At 44.1% G+C, this 16,456-nt stretch overlaps 1 protein-coding gene across 1 annotated transcript in view; it reads left to right on the forward strand.

Annotated features, from left to right (window-relative positions):
• NAGK (N-acetylglucosamine kinase) overlaps nucleotides 1-16,132 on the forward strand; it is a 196,607-nt gene extending 180,475 nt beyond the window's left edge. Inside the window, exons 8-9 of the mRNA XM_086960108.1 lie at nucleotides 150-228; nucleotides 15,532-16,132. Of these exons, the coding sequence (XP_086816234.1) occupies nucleotides 150-228; nucleotides 15,532-15,722 (270 nt within the window). The 3' untranslated portion in view covers nucleotides 15,723-16,132. The remainder of the gene's footprint in view (nucleotides 1-149; nucleotides 229-15,531) is intronic.
• The last annotated feature ends 324 nt before the right edge of the window (nucleotides 16,133-16,456 follow it).

Consider the following 16,456-nt stretch of genomic DNA (forward strand, 5'->3'; position numbering starts at 1 on the left):
AGTCTGCAGCCAACCCTTGTAAGTATGCACATCACATCTGCTGCACAACATGATCTGTTACTGTATCTTAGCACTTAAAGTCCAACAGCAAAGTCAGAAACTAGTAATGTTTGTTTGATAATTAACTTTCTATGATTTTCAATTTTCAGACACTTTTTCAAGGTGAACTTGGTCTGCCAATTTTGTGTGTGGGATCGGTGTGGAACAGCTGGGAAATCATGAAAGAAGGTACGTAGACTGACCTTTAAAAACTTGAGTTATGTTCCTTTCCTATAAATTTATTTTTATTCTGTCTAACTTGATCTTCTGCCACTCCCAGGATCCTAGATTGCTTTTCTGATAGATACATCTGCCTTGTGGATTCCTCACCTTGTGAATATCCCCCCTTGCGCCAGCAACGTTCGGAAAATTCTTTGTAGCACGCCGGCGTGGACAACATCATAGGAGCACGGCACTGCGCGCGACTCCGTCTGACGTCACCGACTCCTCATAAGACCCCACGTTGATGACGTCAGTTCCCTTTTTTCCGCGTCGTCGACGCTAACGGTTTCTGGGATCTTCTGCGATACTTTGAGTATCTTGTTGCTATTTTGTGTAACTGTTTCTCTTTTGAGATTTTCTTCTTCGTCGAGGATGTCGTCGAGGAAGACGGGGTTCAAGCAGTGTGGTTCCTGTGCCCGAATGATGTCGATCACTGATCCGCATTCCGATTGTCTGTGGTGTCTTGGGTCGGACCATGATGTTAAGAACTGTCGTTCCTGCTGTAAGATGAACCCCAAGGCCTTGCGAGAGCGGGAGGTGAAGCTTCTTCTTGCGAAGGTGAAAGAAAGAGAAGCTGGAAGGTCTTAGAGGTCGGTTTCCAGGCGCTCGAAGTCGAGGCAGATGTCGCGGTCGAGGTCGGCTTCGAGGTCCAGAGAGAGGTCGAGGTCTGGATCCAAGTCGGCTTCGGGTCATGCTTCGAGCTCCTCGAGGAAGAAGCACAAGAGGAGTAAGCATCGCTCTAAACATCACTCTGGCAAGGAGTCTTCGGAACAGGGGGATTGTTTTGAGGACCTCCAAAGCGCTAGTGGCCTGGAACTTTCTCCTAAGTGGGGTTTGCCATCTGTTTCGGATACACCATCCAAGGACGTTGCTCCTTATCACGTCGTGATTAGGAAGGCTGCGGATTTGCTTGGTTTTACTTTGCCCACTGTTAAGTACAAGCCCAACATCCTCACGGAGGTTTTACATTCGCCTTCTTCTATAATAGAGCCTACTCTTCCATTCACTGATGCATTAACAGAGCCAATAAAGGAGGTTTGGAAGAGGCCTTTGACTGCTCCTGCGGTTTCCAGGTCGGTGGCAAGGCGTTACAGGGTGGCTCCTGGTGACCCTGAATTTCTTTCTTCACATCCTTCTCCGGAGAGTCTGGTGGTGCAGGCCGCTTGTTCCAACAGGTCTGCAGGTTCGTTCCCTCAGGTGCCGGCAGACAAGACCAGTCTGCGAAAAAGATTTTCTCCTCGGGTAGCATGGCTTTAAAATCTACTAATGCTACTTGCCTGTTGGGGAGATATGTTCATGCATTGATGGACTCTGTGAAACAACTCTCATCTAAACTTCCAGAGGATGATAGGAAGAACTTTAATGAAGTGGTCTCCGATACTCAGGCTGCAGCCCGTATGGTAATACAGAGTGGCATGGACACGGTGGACTCTGTTGCCAGGATTATGGGCTCTACTGTTGCAACCAGAAGAGCCGCATGGCTTAAATCTTCTGATTTTTCTACTGATGTACAGTCTACCTTGTTGGACTTCCATTTGATGGGACAGGCCTCTTTGGTAAGAAAGCGGATGTGGCCATGGAGAGATTTAAGGACAGCCGGGCGACGGCGAGGTCTTTGGGCCTTCAGGCAAGGGGTTCTGCAACTAGGAAGTTTAGGGGATTTGGCAGATCCACTTTTCGTTCCTATAACCAAGGTCAGCAGCAGCAGCAGCAGCGACAGAACCCTCTGTATAAGACATACAGAGGAAAACAAAGGGGCCGTGCTCGTGGACGCCAGGCCTCCTCCTCCTCCTCTTCCTCAACAGCAAAGCAGCCCTAGATCCGCCATTCTGGATCATGTGGGTCCGGTAGGGGGTCGGCTTACTCATTTTCTACGGGGTTGGGAATCGGTTACATCAGATCTTTGGGTTCTCAATCTCGTAGAAAATGGGTATGCACTTCCTTTCCAGGAGTTCCCTCCCAATTACCAGGGTTATTGTTCGGAGGACCACCTGCTTCGCCTGCAGGAAGAAGTCCTGGCTCTGTTCAGAAAAGGTGCGATAGAGGTGGTTCCGGAGCAGGAGAGGGGTCAGGGGTGCTACTCCCGATATTTCCATTCAGGAAATGATTCCTTTATTCTACAATGGAGCGGCTGTTCCAGTCCTGAAGGTCCTTCGCCTGCTCGGTCTGATGGCTTCTTGTATTCTGTTGGTCAACCATGCACGCTGGCACATGAGGGCACTCCAGTGGTGCCTCCGCAGGCAGTGGTATCAGCACAACGGAGATCTCAGGGAGTCAGTGAAGATCTCCAGAGAAACTGCAGCGGATCTGTCTTGGTGGGGTGTGGAAGGCAATCTGTCACAAGGAAAGCCTTTTCAGCTACCACCATCGGTGGCCACGGTGATAATGGATGCATCCACTTTAGGGTGGGGTGCTCATCTGGGGGATCTGGAGGTCAAGGGTCTTTGGTCTCCAGAGGAAAGGTTGCTTCACATCAACCTTCTAGAGTTGCGGGCGATACGTCTGGCGCTCAAGGCCTTCCTCCCTTCCCTTCGCGGTCAGTCGATCCAAGTCCTGAAGGACAACACGACCGCGATGTGGTACATCAACAAGCAGGGAGGAGTAGGGTCGCAGTGTCTCTGCAAAGAGGCTCTGCGTCTCTGGTCCTGCGTTCAAGATCATCAGATTTGTCTGATGGCAAATCATCTGGCCTGAGTTCTGAACGTTCGTGCAGACGTTCTCAGTCAGCAGTTCTCTGCCGATCACGAGTGGAGGCTTGACCCGGAGGTTGTTCACGACATCTTTCAGATGTGGGGAACTCCACGGGTGGACCTGTTTGCCACTTGCGAGAATGCTCACTGCCCGTCATTCTGCAGTCTCCAGTATCCGATGCAAGGAGCATTGGGGGACGCGTTTCAGTTGAGCTGGGGAGGTCAGCTCCTTTACGCGTTAACCCCCATACCCTTGATTCCTCGGGTTCTGAGGAAGATTCGCCAAGACCGGGCGCAAGTCATATTGGTCGCCCCGGATTGGCCAAGAAGGGTGTGGTACTCGGACCTTCTCCACCTCTCCTCTCGCCCGCCGCTCCGTCTCCCTCTCCGGGCAGACCTCTCTCAGGTGGAGGGGCAAGTTCTACAGCCCAACCTCCAGACATTACACCTTCATGCCTGGAGATTGAACGGGGCAACTTGAATTCCTTTTCTCTCCCTCACGATGTGGTGGATGTCATTCTTTCTGCCAGGCGTGACTCCACCAAGTCCATCTATTCGTATAGATGGTCTACGTTTGTCTCTTGGTGCAGAGCGAGGGATGTTGACCCCTTGAAGGCTCATTTGTCTGACATTTTGTTGTTTGCTCTTTCTCTGGCACGGCAAGGGTTTGCTGTTGCTACGGTCAAAGGATATCTTTCGGCCTTGTCGGCATTTCTCTGTTTGCCGGATCAGCCCTCTCTTTTTAAGTCTCCTGTAGTGTTAAGATTTTTGAAGGGACTCACTAATAAGTTCCCTCCTTCTCCTTTTATTGTTCCTCATTGGGACTTGAATCTTGTGTTAACTTTTCTGATGGGTTCTCCGTTTGAACCGTTGCACAAGTGTCCCATGTGGCTTCTTTCTTTTAAAACGGTCTTCTTGGTTGCAATTACCTCGGCAAGGAGGGTAAGTGAGCTTCAGGCTCTTAGTTCCAAGCCCCCGTTCTTGTCCATTCATGCTGAAAGAATGGTTCTCAGGACCAGGGCTGCTTTTCTGCCTACGGTGGTAACTCCCTTCCATATAGGACAATCCATTACCCTTCCTACCTTTTATCCTCCCCCACACCCTTCCAAGGAGGAGGAGAGGCTTCATCGCTTGGACCCGAAGAGAGCAGTTAGTTTCGATCTTGATAGGACTAAGGACTATCGTGTTGACGATCAGCTCTTCGTGGGTTTTGCTGGCTGCAAGAAGGGCAGAGCAGTGCACAAGCGCACACTTTCAAGGTGGAGTATCCTGTGCATCAAGATTTGCTACTCTCTGGCGGGTAAGGACCCTCCTGAGGGTATTAGAGCTCATTCAACTAGAGCGAAGTCTGCAACATCTGCATTGTCTAGAGGTGTTCCTGTTGAGGACATTTGCAGGGCCGCAACATGGGCCTCCCTCCACACTTTTGCGAAGCACTACTGCTTGGATGCTGAGGTGAGGAGGGACGGCCACTTCGCGCGCTCCGTCCTCCAAGATTTCCTGGTGTAGCAGGGTGGACACCCTCCTCCGGGAGTGGGGACTGCTATGGGACTCTATTCACAAGGTGAGGAATCCACAAGGCAGATGTATCTATCAGAAGAACAAGTTACTTACCTTCGGTAACGCTTTTTCTGGTAGATACAGTATCTGCCTGTGGATTCCTCACTGACCCACCCGCCTCCCCGTTGTCCACTCTGCTATTCCTAGGTTTATGTACGTATGTATTTTATGCTTTTGCTATGCACTTTTAGTGTGTTTTTGGATTGCGTGTACTGTGTACATTGTATATTTGTATATATTTGTTGGTCCGTCCGGGTGCCTCGGAGACACGAAAAAAAGGGCGGAACAGACGTCATTGCGCCGACGTGGGCCTCATGAGGAGTCGGTGACGTCAGACGGAGTCGCGCGCAGTGCCGTGCTCCTATGACGTCGTCCACGCCGGCGTGCTACAAAGAATTTTCCGAACGTTGCTGGCGCAAGGGAGGATATTCACAAGGTGAGGAATCCACAGGCAGATACTGTATCTACCAGAAAAAGCGTTACCGAAGGTAAGTAACTTGTTCTTTAGGTTTCTGAGTACTTCTGGGAGTTTATAGTGATACATTTGGTCTTGTGGTAATGTGGTCCTGCTTTGCCACAGACAATGTAGCATGTGTTCATTTAAAAGGTATGTCAAACTTGCAAATGCTCCAAATTGCATTCAGCTTCTTTATGCTTAAGAAGGCCTTTACAAATTAGATAATATCAATATTACTATAGGAGAATGTACAACACTATAGAAGGTAATACTGGAAATGGGCGTTCTCATGCTTCATATCGAGCAATGCACTTTTTAGAGTCAGGCCCACAGGACAATTAGAGAACATTTGACTATATACTAAACCATGCCCATTTCCTTCTGTACATCATGTCAATAGTCCATCTTCTCTCAGAAGTGTCAAATGTGCAAAATAGTTTAACAATCCAAACTCGTTTAAACATACATTTTTAACTTCCTATTATATTATTATATTGACAACTAGGATTGCCGAACATATTGCCAGTTCGAATAATGGAGCTGGCTACTAAACGAACCACAGCCCACAATGTCTGGATGATTTTCTCAATATCTGGGCCGGTGAATGCCACCTCTCTTCCACCAGATTGTTCCTATAAAAGCTGTTGTCATTGACCTTTTTCTCTTACAGTTGGTTTTGTTGTTCAGATGTAGTTTTCACTTCATTTTAAGAAGGGCAATTTAATTACAGAAAATGTTCCCTGCACCCTTTTAATCTCAGTTGCCATTATCTGCTAATGCCACCATTTTATTTATATTGATTACCCGTAATGTGCACTTGTGACTCACAAACTAAAAATCATCCCTGAAGCCCTAAACACCAGCATGTTGGTTCCTTTTCTCTAGGCACGCTGTGAATAATCCTTCAAAGACCTTCCATGTCTGGGAGTAAGGAATCAAACTTGAAATTCATACTCCTTACCCAGTGCCGGATGGATTAAAACCGGTCTAGGCCCCTTGGCAGCGGAAATTTCGATGCCTCACTCACAAATTATCTCCTAATATGTTTTTAATTTTACCAACCAACAATATTCACAAGCATTGGAAATGCAATAGGTCTCGCAGCATTAGAGTTAGTGCTTTTAGAATTGTTTATGGGTTTTTTTGTAAAACTTTAGCATTTTTGTTTCCTGTAGCCAATGCTAAAGAATTTAAAAAAAAGCCATAAACATTTCTAAAAGCTCTAACTCAAATGCTCCGAGACCTATTGCACTGTGTGAGGGTGAGGGGTTGAGGGTGAGTGAGGGTGAGGGTGGGTGAGGGTGAGTGAGGGGTTGAGGGTGAGTGAGGGTGAGGGGTTGAGGGTGAGTGAGGGTGAGGGGTTGAGGGTGAGTGAGGGTGAGGCGTTGAGGGTGAGTGAGGGTGAGGGGTTGAGGGTGAGTGAGGGTGAGGGGTTGAGGGTGAGTGACAGTGAGGGGTTGAGGGTGAGTGAGGGTGAGTGAGAGTGAGGGTGAGTGAGGGTGAGGGGTTGAGGGTGAGTGAGGGTGAGTGAGGGTGAGGGTGGGTGAGGGTGAGTGAGGGTGAGGGGTTGAGGGTGAGTGAGGGTGAGGGATTGAGGGTGAGTGAGGGTGAGGGGTTGAGGGTGAGTGAGGGTGAGGGATTGAGGGTGAGTGAGGGATTGAGGGTGAGTGAGGGTGAGGGGTTGAGGGTGAGTGAGGGTGAGGGTGGGTGAGGTGTTGAGGGTGAGTGAGTGAGGGTTGAGGGTGAGTGAGTGAGGGTGAGTGAGTGAGGGGTTGAGGGTGAGGGGTTGAGGGTGAGGGGTTGAGGGTGAGGGGTTGAGGGTGAGGGGTTGAGGGTGAGTGAGGGTGAGTGAGGGTGAGTGAGGGTGAGGGTGAGTGAGGGTGAGGGTGAGGGTGAGTGAGGGTGAGTGAGGGTGGGTGAGGGTGAGGGGTTGAGGGTGAGTGAGGTTGAGGGTGGTTGAGTGAGGGTGAGTGAGGGGTTGAGGGTGAGGGGTTGAGGGTGAGTGAGTGAGGGTGAGGGGTTGAGGGTGTTTTTCCAATTGTTTTTATTTTGTATATTAACTTACAATGCCGGTTGCGTATTTTGGTTGCACTCCTTGAAGTTTGTTATAAAGTATTTAAGTGGCATAGTAACATTACAGTTCCTGCAATAATTTAGTGTATGTAGTAGTGGATTGAGAGAGGTAAAACTGGAAGTCCTTCATGATGGAGGTCCTGCACATCCAGACAGCAGACGCCAACAGCAGATAACTTTATAGTATTACCCCTGGATGCGGAATGCCAAGGCCCAGAAGCCCCAGCGAAGCAGATGCGGAGCTCAATACACAGGTGAGCACTGCCCGGCCGCCCCTCACCTATCTGACACACAGCCGACACACTCTCACTGTCACACAGTTGCCACTTACCTGATATATACATGCTGGCAGGACCAGCCGAACTCCTTACATGGGAAAGACCAGTTGCAAGAAGCGGGGGAGCTGCGGGTGTGGGGGGATGCGCTGCACCCCCTCCCTTCGTCACCCCGTGATTAGCACCGCAGTGTAAAGGAGCCGTGTGATTATCGCAGCTGATATCGATACGTGCGGAATGGCGGCCGGAGCCGGGCGCGCTAGTAAATAAAAGCGAAGACGCACATCCCATTGAAGCTTTTTGTAAGCCACTAAACCGTGACTGTTACGTGGTGAATGCATTATCAGCCGCTGTGATAGGCTTGTTCGCGCCTGCAAAGGATGAAGAGAGATTCGGTGTCGTATCTCCGGCTTTGTCCATATCTCACTCTCTGGGGTGAATTGGGAGTTAATGACGGCTCTTTTATCATTTTTAATTTCATGCATATTATAATAATTCCCCGGCTGAGCTGGTCTTCCAGACTGAGAGGGGCTAATTAATAGCAAACTGCGAGATGGCAGCCGAGGACGGAGCGTTTGAGATTGTTAAGCGAGGGATGGGTTGTAGGAGGCAGAGGCACATGGGCGGGCGGCGGGAGGGGGACGGAAAGAAATTACAGGAAGGGGCAAAAAGGGAGAGGGAGAAATAGAGAAAAAAATGACAGAGAGTAAAAGTATACAAGGGAGAGCAAACTAAACAGAGAGAGGGTGGGATTGGAAAAAGGAATGAGTGAGAAGAGAAAGACGGAGGGAAGAGAGGGGAGGGGGAGGAGAAATGCGACACGGCGGGAAGGGGAGGGGGCGGAGCGGGTCAAATAAACAAACAAGCCGGAGGGAAGAGAGGGGAGGGGGGAGGAGAAATGCGAGACGGCGGGAAGGGGAGGGGGCGGAGCGGGTAAACAAAGACGGACGTGCACGCGCCCGTGACTTTTAAGGTCAATGCGCATGCGCATAAGCTTAATGCGCATGCGCATTGACCTTAAAAGTCACGGGCACTGCAAGGAATCGCCACGATTCCTTGCAGTGTGGATAAAGAGTGGATAACTCGCAATACTCTCGCCTTGCTCGATGCGCATGCGCATCGACAGGCGAGACCTAATAAACCAGTTTTATAACACAGAACTAAACAATCCTTTTAGGGGCCAGCAACAACGAATCAACATAATATTGATTAGATAGAAAGAAAATTACAATCAACCTTTCATAAATTATTTAAGAGAGCTTGATTGTATTTTTATTTCAAGATCAAATCGATATTATTTTGATCGGTTGTCGCAGGCCCCTAAAAAGAGTGGGGCCCATAGGCCGGTGCCTGCTTTGCCTATTTGGTAATCCAGAACTGTCCTTACCTCCACATAGAAGTGTATGTGTTCCCACATTCGGCCACACAAATATATTTGCTGTCAATAGTTCTTGAACATACTTCTCACTACAAATCACAAACCAAGTGTCCCGTTACACTTCTTTCTTAAGCTGAATACTTAAGACTCCAATTTAATATCTACCTTTGCCCAAGCTTTTGGCTTCCTTTTCCTACTGTATTTCCATCAAATGATACCCTCAAAAACTATCTATAATTTTTGAAGGATTAAAATGCGTCAGCTAGACGACTCCTGCAGCTCTGGCTGTGGGGGTCATATCTCTCCAGCCTTACAGGCTATCACTGGCCGTCAATAGCCGATGTGTCTAATTTAAGCAGTTTTTACCATGCATCCAAGCTTTTCATGGAATCGGGCCAATGTTCTTACAATAAAGGTAAGGTTCCTCAATAGTTTATGCCGTGATATCCCCTCAAAATAAAAGCACTGGCAGATGGTGTAGCTATGAACTAGTCTGTGAAGTCCCCCCTCCCCATTTTAGCTTCAGAAATTCATATACAAATCTCAAAGCATTATAATATGAAGGTGGTCACACTTCAAGTGTGACTTTGTTAGCCAAGGACCAGCATCTTGCAGAGATGTACACGAATCATTGGTTTTGTTTCACTCTGCTTAAGATAAATGAAATGTGATGTAAGCGAATGCAGAAAAACATACTATATGGCAAGAAAGGAAATTGTACATGCCAAGCAGTATGGATTTAATGAACCGTTAATGTCATAAAAGCTGTCACAGCATATTTAAATCGCCTCTGAAATAAAAGTTAAAACATATTTCAGAAAATTAATAAATGATCAGACAATTGGTGCAAGGCAAGATAAGACTAATTTGCTGCAGTCAAAACATGTGTTGCTTGTCATTTCATCACCTCTAATTGTTATTGTCCACCTTTCGAAGGGTTCATTGACCACATAGGCAGCATCTGTTGCATCCATACACAGTTCATTCAACTTCTGTAAAACTCCTCTGAGTTAATGTGATTATTGTTTATTCTGTATTTCATCTTATGGGGGCACTATAACTGCTTTAAGGGGTAATTTGTGTCATTGGGTCACAAAAGGAGGAGACGATGATGGAACTATTTATTGCAGCAGTTCTACATTTCTCAGTATGGGCCTGTTACTTTAACTTATGATAAGAATTGCACTTTCATAGCAAGCTAATGTTTTGTGCATAATGAAACAAAACAGTACTGAATGCCTTTTCTGTTAAAAACACGGAAGCTGCAAACATACCGGTAAGTGTTTTCTTCTTTTACACTTTAATGAATTTTGAAATGAATACATTACCAGGTATCCTAAGAAACCCTAACATATATTTCAAAGGAAAGAATTCAAAGCACGTTAAAGCACATACATGCGCCAAAAGACAAAGATCCAAATCTAGCTTTTCCCTCCACCTAAAAGGTATATAAAAAGAATACAATATTGGAAATTGTTTAATAGTGGCATTCGGAAATGTAATTCTGTTTTGTGGAAAATGCAGTGAATGAATCCACTAGTTCTTTTAATCGTTAGTTAAAGGTTAATGGATAAAAACAAATGACGTGGGAAAAAAAGAATATAGGTTTAATGGAAGTATTGCTAAGTGTGTGTCCTGCCATATTCATCCCTTCTATTAGACCACTGCCTGCTACAAGAGTTTCCTAACCACACTGATCTTTGTTTTTCAAAGGTTTCTAATCAAACACATTGACCTACAATATTTATTTACATGTGGATACCTAATAATATCTCATTTATATCTTAAATAATTGGCTTGCATAGTGTGATGGATTGGATCCCATTGTTCTTCAGTATGGTCGTTTAGTATTTGTTCTTAACTCCTAATGCCACCAACTGCCCCTTCAATTACTAATTATTATTGCGTTTTCTAGGTAAAACGAGTGTTGTGTTCAGCCAAGGGATTATAGAATATGTTTGTCATACACCACATAAATAGGGCCTTACTAATCGTTCTGTTCCATAGCTTAAGTACAAGGACTTCACACTGGGTGGGAGCCTCCATGTGGGTCCCAAATTGAACTCCGATGATCTCAGGTGGGACCACAGCCAATGGTCAAGAAGAGCATTATGCTTAAACTAGTGCTTTGTTTTTAATGAAAATCACAAAGGAAGTGAGCCACTCTTTCAAATAATCAGTAACCCATTTGGTCTCTCATATCCTTACTGGCAATAGGTATTGCAGGCTGATGGGGGTTCAAATAATCCTTGAAGCCCCTCGCTCTTTTTCACTCTTACACTCTGGATACTTTTACACTTAGAAAGACCCGATTGTCCTTAGCATTTTGGAAAACTTGTATTTGTATTTTTAGAAGAGATAACTGGAGTGTTTGAACTGCTATGTTTAGAGCTGCCACTTTCATAAACTAATTGTGAAAAAATAGGATTTCTTTCTGTGGGTTTCTTTTTTTAGGGGGCAATGCATTCAAGTTTAAAGACCACTAGCTTAAGTGATTCTCCTACAGTACTTGAATTAAGCCAGCATATGCAAGTAATCTGCAAAGTGTAGTGCTCCTAAAGCGATTAACATTTGCTTATCAAATATGCCAACAAATTGACCTTTTTCCTCAAGTACTAGAGGTCATTTAGTTTAATAAAAATATATATAAATTGTTTCGTTTAATGTTCCAGATTTCTTATCTTTCCTTCCTCTGATCTTATTAACTAAGGAAGAGATCTGAATTGATCCTATATAAGGAGGAAGGGCATGTCATTTATGATTTCACTGCATTATACTCTAATAAATTTCCCGTCAACTTAAAAGAACATTCTTATAACATATTGCCAATGTCATTGGAGCTAATCTGGCTACATCTTGTCAATAACTGGAAAATGCCTTAGTCGTAGTTAACTATAAAAGAGCAGTTTCATAAAACACAAACTCTATATTCTATCAATGGTCTTTTTTTAAGCAAAATGCTAATAGCAAATGTATTTAGTTGCCCCCTGTAATCGTGCAGAGGGTTGTGGTACCAAATAGTTCAGCTGATTCAGTTCCAACCTCTCATCCTAAAGATCTTTTGTACATTTTCTAATATGTGGTCCAGTTTGAAGTTAGAAAATGCGCATCCTCCATTCAGTACAGTAAATCTTTATTTCGATGATAAAAACCATCATAAAAATACAGGTTATAAAAATTCATTACATTACAATACTGAACTATATGTGAGTTTTAAAAAAAATAATAAAAACAGATACATAACTAATAAAATTCATATAGAGAATACACATTTTATGTACATCATAGCTTAATCCTGTGTGTTCCTAAGCCTAACAGCAATTTTTAGAAAACTTATCACAGAACATAAAGTGCGAGTATCACTTGCTCTTTGTTAAAAGAGTAATGCAGCTTTAGCATGTCGCAGTTTTTTCTCTTAAAATATCAACTAAGAAACTGTGCCTAGGGGACTGATAAAATGGACAGAGAAGTACAAAATGAAGGGTGTCCTGCGGAGACCTATTGTCGCAGCCGCAGGCACCCTTCTGCTTAATTGTTACAGTAAAACCAGAGGGATAAGATATATAATATGTAACAGATTGAGACTAAAACGGCACATTAAAAACCTGTCCTGCTGATTGTGAATCAGCCATAAATAGGGTTCCATACCCACCCCGTTGTCAATTAAGGAATGGGCCACTACTGAACGCTTTGATGACTCAGTACCTGCTCTACTCATGTTATAATTTTCCATCAACAGTTTCCTGATTAGTGGTTTACAGTTGGAGGTTATCATGGAGGGATAACTAAAAAGATTATGCTGGCCAATGGACTCTAGTGTACTTTTCACACAATTTAGACAATGGAATATGCAGGCCCTTATCCCTTTGCAGACAATCTGAAACAATTTCTCTACTCAACCCCGCCTCTGAATTAATCTAGATTCTGAGCCATGCCATAATTGGCCTAATTTTTATCAAATCTGTGATGTATGGGGTACCAAGTTCCCTATGGGCAATCTCAGGAGGAGTAGCCCGAGAGATCTTTAGGATTCTCCGCAGAAATTTATCTTCCTCCAGCTGTAATTTTTAGAGTCCCTAAAGCCCCAAACCTCGGCACCGTATATAGCCTTTGCCGTACTTATCGAGCCATATAAACACATCACTTGTTCGGGAGACCAGCGGTCCAGCCTACGTGCAAAATTTAAAATGGCGCCATTTGCAGAAACCAACTTCATACAACGTTCCTCAATTAGGGAGCTAAACTGCATCTCACCATCGAACAAAAGACCCAGGTAGGGAAAAGTGCTTACAGAGTCCAATCTGTGATTCCCTATTTTAAACGGAAATTTCTTAGAGGGCTTTTTACCTGCCACCATGATGAAGGATTTGTTTAGGTTCACCTCCTCCATTCATTGGCAGCCTAATTTGATTTTTGGACCCCATGTTACGGCTTTATCTTTGCAAATACGAGGTTCTACTCTCTTAAAGGATGCTGGTATGTAGAATGTAAAGGTAACAAGATGCTCAATCTCCCATAATTTTTTTTAATGTTGGCATGATTCAGATTCTTTTTTTCTGTTCTCGAATAGTTTCTTAATTTTTTTTTGCATCCTTTGTGAGATTATCGCCAACATAATGAATCTAATCTTCTGTTAGTCTTAGGTTTTTGCATTCCAATAATTTTCGATCTAGACAAATTTGCAATTTCTCTGTTTGGTTATCTTGAACATTGGGCTTTGAGGATTAGAAATTATGATCATCTATTTTCAGTTTGGGCATTATTTTGCAAAAAGTGTATTTCAAATTTAAAATACTGGGAAGGTTTTCAAGCAGTTGGGCAAGGCATTCAGTTGTAGAAGATTAAAAAGTAGAAGGGTCCCGATTTTTCATATTGATATCATTTGAGATTTTGAAATGTAATACGTGTTTTTGTGATGTATTTTGGTACCTTGCTAGCTCACTCAACTAACTGAGATTAGGGTAGCATCTAACCCAACCTGCGCAAGGGTGGCTTTAGGATTTTCAGAAGCCACATTGTTAAAAGCCTTCTCAGGGTCCACTGTCCTTTCAGCGAAAGGCTTATTTGACTGTATCAATGGAGTATTTTGGATGAATCTGGTTTGAAATAGAGCTTCTTCGTTTTTGTGCTACAAACATTTCAAAAAGTGTTTGTTATCATAATTGTATCAATTATAGTTGTGTGATGAGCTATTTATGTGGTCCTTTTCAGGTTTGAGAGTCAAAACAATGTGTTTTTTGTGTGTTGTATGTTTGAGTGTGTCTCGTGTTAACTGCTTGTTGCTTATTAAACGCCCGGACCTCACTGAGAATTAGAACTGAAGATGGTGTATTGAGAGGTATTACTGTGCTATGTTATTGTAGATGCTCAAAAAAACTTTAAACAAACAAGATGCTTTTCCCAACCAAAGCATTGTATCTGGGGATGTTGCACATGTAGAATTTCCACAGGCTTTAAAACTGGTATTATTTGTAGGTAACCTTTCCTCTACAGCAGTTGGACATGGTGCAGCTAAGCCCCTTGTTCCTCTGGGCTTTCTTGTACATAACCTACTGCTGCTATAACTGACGTGTAATCATGAATATGAAAATCATTCTTCTTTTTCATACAACATATCCATGTGACAGCAACTCGGAAAATAAGTTTGCACCACGTTCTACAGCACCACGTTCTACGTTCTACAGCACTTACTCCAACATCCAAACTTCCTTTTTAGATTAAAGAGCAACAATACCTGTAAACAATATACTACGCATTGTCTACACCATAACCATATAGAAACAGGTCATCAGCAGATATTGATTCCCTAGACATGGAAAATGCTCCTTCATGTACTTCCCTAACTTACACTCACTTCAAACACCTCAGGGCGAAACACACCACCCCCTCGGCGGAACATTGGATCGTGTCGAGCTGTCATGCTATTCTTACTCCCCATACCAGTACTCGGACACCACTAGCTGCTAGTTACAAAAGGGAATCAGAACATAATCTGATTCAAGCCAGGAGCCATCACCAGACAAGTGCAATACATGTCCTCAAAGCAACATTGGATCGTGCCCAGCTAAACAACTCGTGCAAACATACCGACTCAGTTCTGATACCAACACTGAACCACAGAGCAGCTCCTCGGCAACATGAAAAAACACAAAACGAGGACCCATGGTTCAAAACGCACTCTTCACTAAAGAGGACATTGTTAAAGCATGCAACATGGAAAACACACAGAACACACACATCCTGGCACCCTATATTGTATTGGGATTTTCTGCTTTTGTGATCTCACACTTGAAAACAGCAACTGCCACCTGACCTGGCACACAGAAGGTCAGTGTCTCTGCTCTTTTAGCAGTGTTTATTTGTGTAATCCTCCATTTCAGGTCACTAGGAGATTGAATCCAGCCCCAGCCACACTCCCTCTGGTAGATATGACGTTTAGCCCACAGTTCCTTTAATCTAGAAGTGTCTGACTTCGCAGTTGTGAGCCGATTGCTCCAGCAAGTATCTACCACTCACATAAGCACTTAAAGACTCTGAACGCAGTGCTGAATCACTGCCCATTCACATGCCATCCAAGAGAAAGCAGTTCTTCCTCAGAACCTGGGTGCACGACGCGTCAAATATGAACACCCGCATGCTTGCAGAATATAAGATTCATTCTATGGAAAGTACTTTGTCCAGTCCCTCATGTTATACTGTGGGAAGGAGAGATTCAACACATTTGTCTAGTATCGTGAAAAGAGGGTTGACGTTTGATTGATAACCACTACCTTTTTAAGTAAATACCCATGTTTGATTATACTATTACTGCAATCTGAGAATGTATTTGTTTTGCAGGATTCATAAGAATTCTGGATCTTGCAAGAAGCAATGAAAATACGAGCAGCTTCTCCAGATTCAGCCTCCTCCGACTGAAGCAGTCGTCAGCCCTGGGCGGGGCGAGCCTTGGGGCAAAGCAGATTGGACTCGCCTTCCCTCTGGACTACACTTCCAATGTGGATGTCTTTTATACACACACCTTTTCGTGAAGTCTGCCAGTTTTGTATAAAAGGGCCATCACTCCCAAACCAACTCCATCCATCGCAATCTCTCCAGTGCTTTGTATACTTTCCAGAGCGCTTAGCTCCGCCTTCTCTTAGAAATGCAATGTAAACGTGAAGTTCATGATGTTGTCTAAACGCGACGGAAACTAATATACGGGATTATTTGCACTGCGTCTACATGCATTTCTGAGGGAGGTTTTGTATGAACTCTCCATTTTTAGTATCGTTTTTTTCTATGTCCCTCTAAAATCATGAGTAATCGAAATGCACTGAAAGATATTTCAACAACTGTTTGTTCTATTCTTTCTTAAGTTGATTTTTTTTTAACCTCGCAATAAAAACATCTTCTAATTTTTGTATATTTATACTATTAAAATGTAATAATGATTTTGAAATAGATGTGTACGTTTATACATTCGTTGGGAATCTCATTTATAGTTCCATTTCCAGTCTATTTGGGTTCGCTTGCATACACTATATTTCATTGCAGTTCCAGCCATAATAGCATACAAGCTAAAGAACCATGCTAGAGGGAACCCTCATCCATCAGCCACCTCTTTTTACAGATTGTTAGAAACACCCACAGCTCAGCTCGTGCTCTCTTGAGAAGGTTTGATATCTTGAGAAGACCCTCTTGCATCCAGTGCATTGCCAACCAACCATCTCTCTTGGGCTGCTGTGCCAGTTCCATGATCCCTCTTTGCCTCTCCTACAAAGTC

The sequence above is a fragment of the Lissotriton vulgaris genome, chromosome 3_1 (genome assembly GCF_964263255.1).
Source record: "Lissotriton vulgaris chromosome 3_1, aLisVul1.2, whole genome shotgun sequence".
Taxonomy (NCBI): domain Eukaryota; kingdom Metazoa; phylum Chordata; class Amphibia; order Caudata; family Salamandridae; genus Lissotriton; species Lissotriton vulgaris.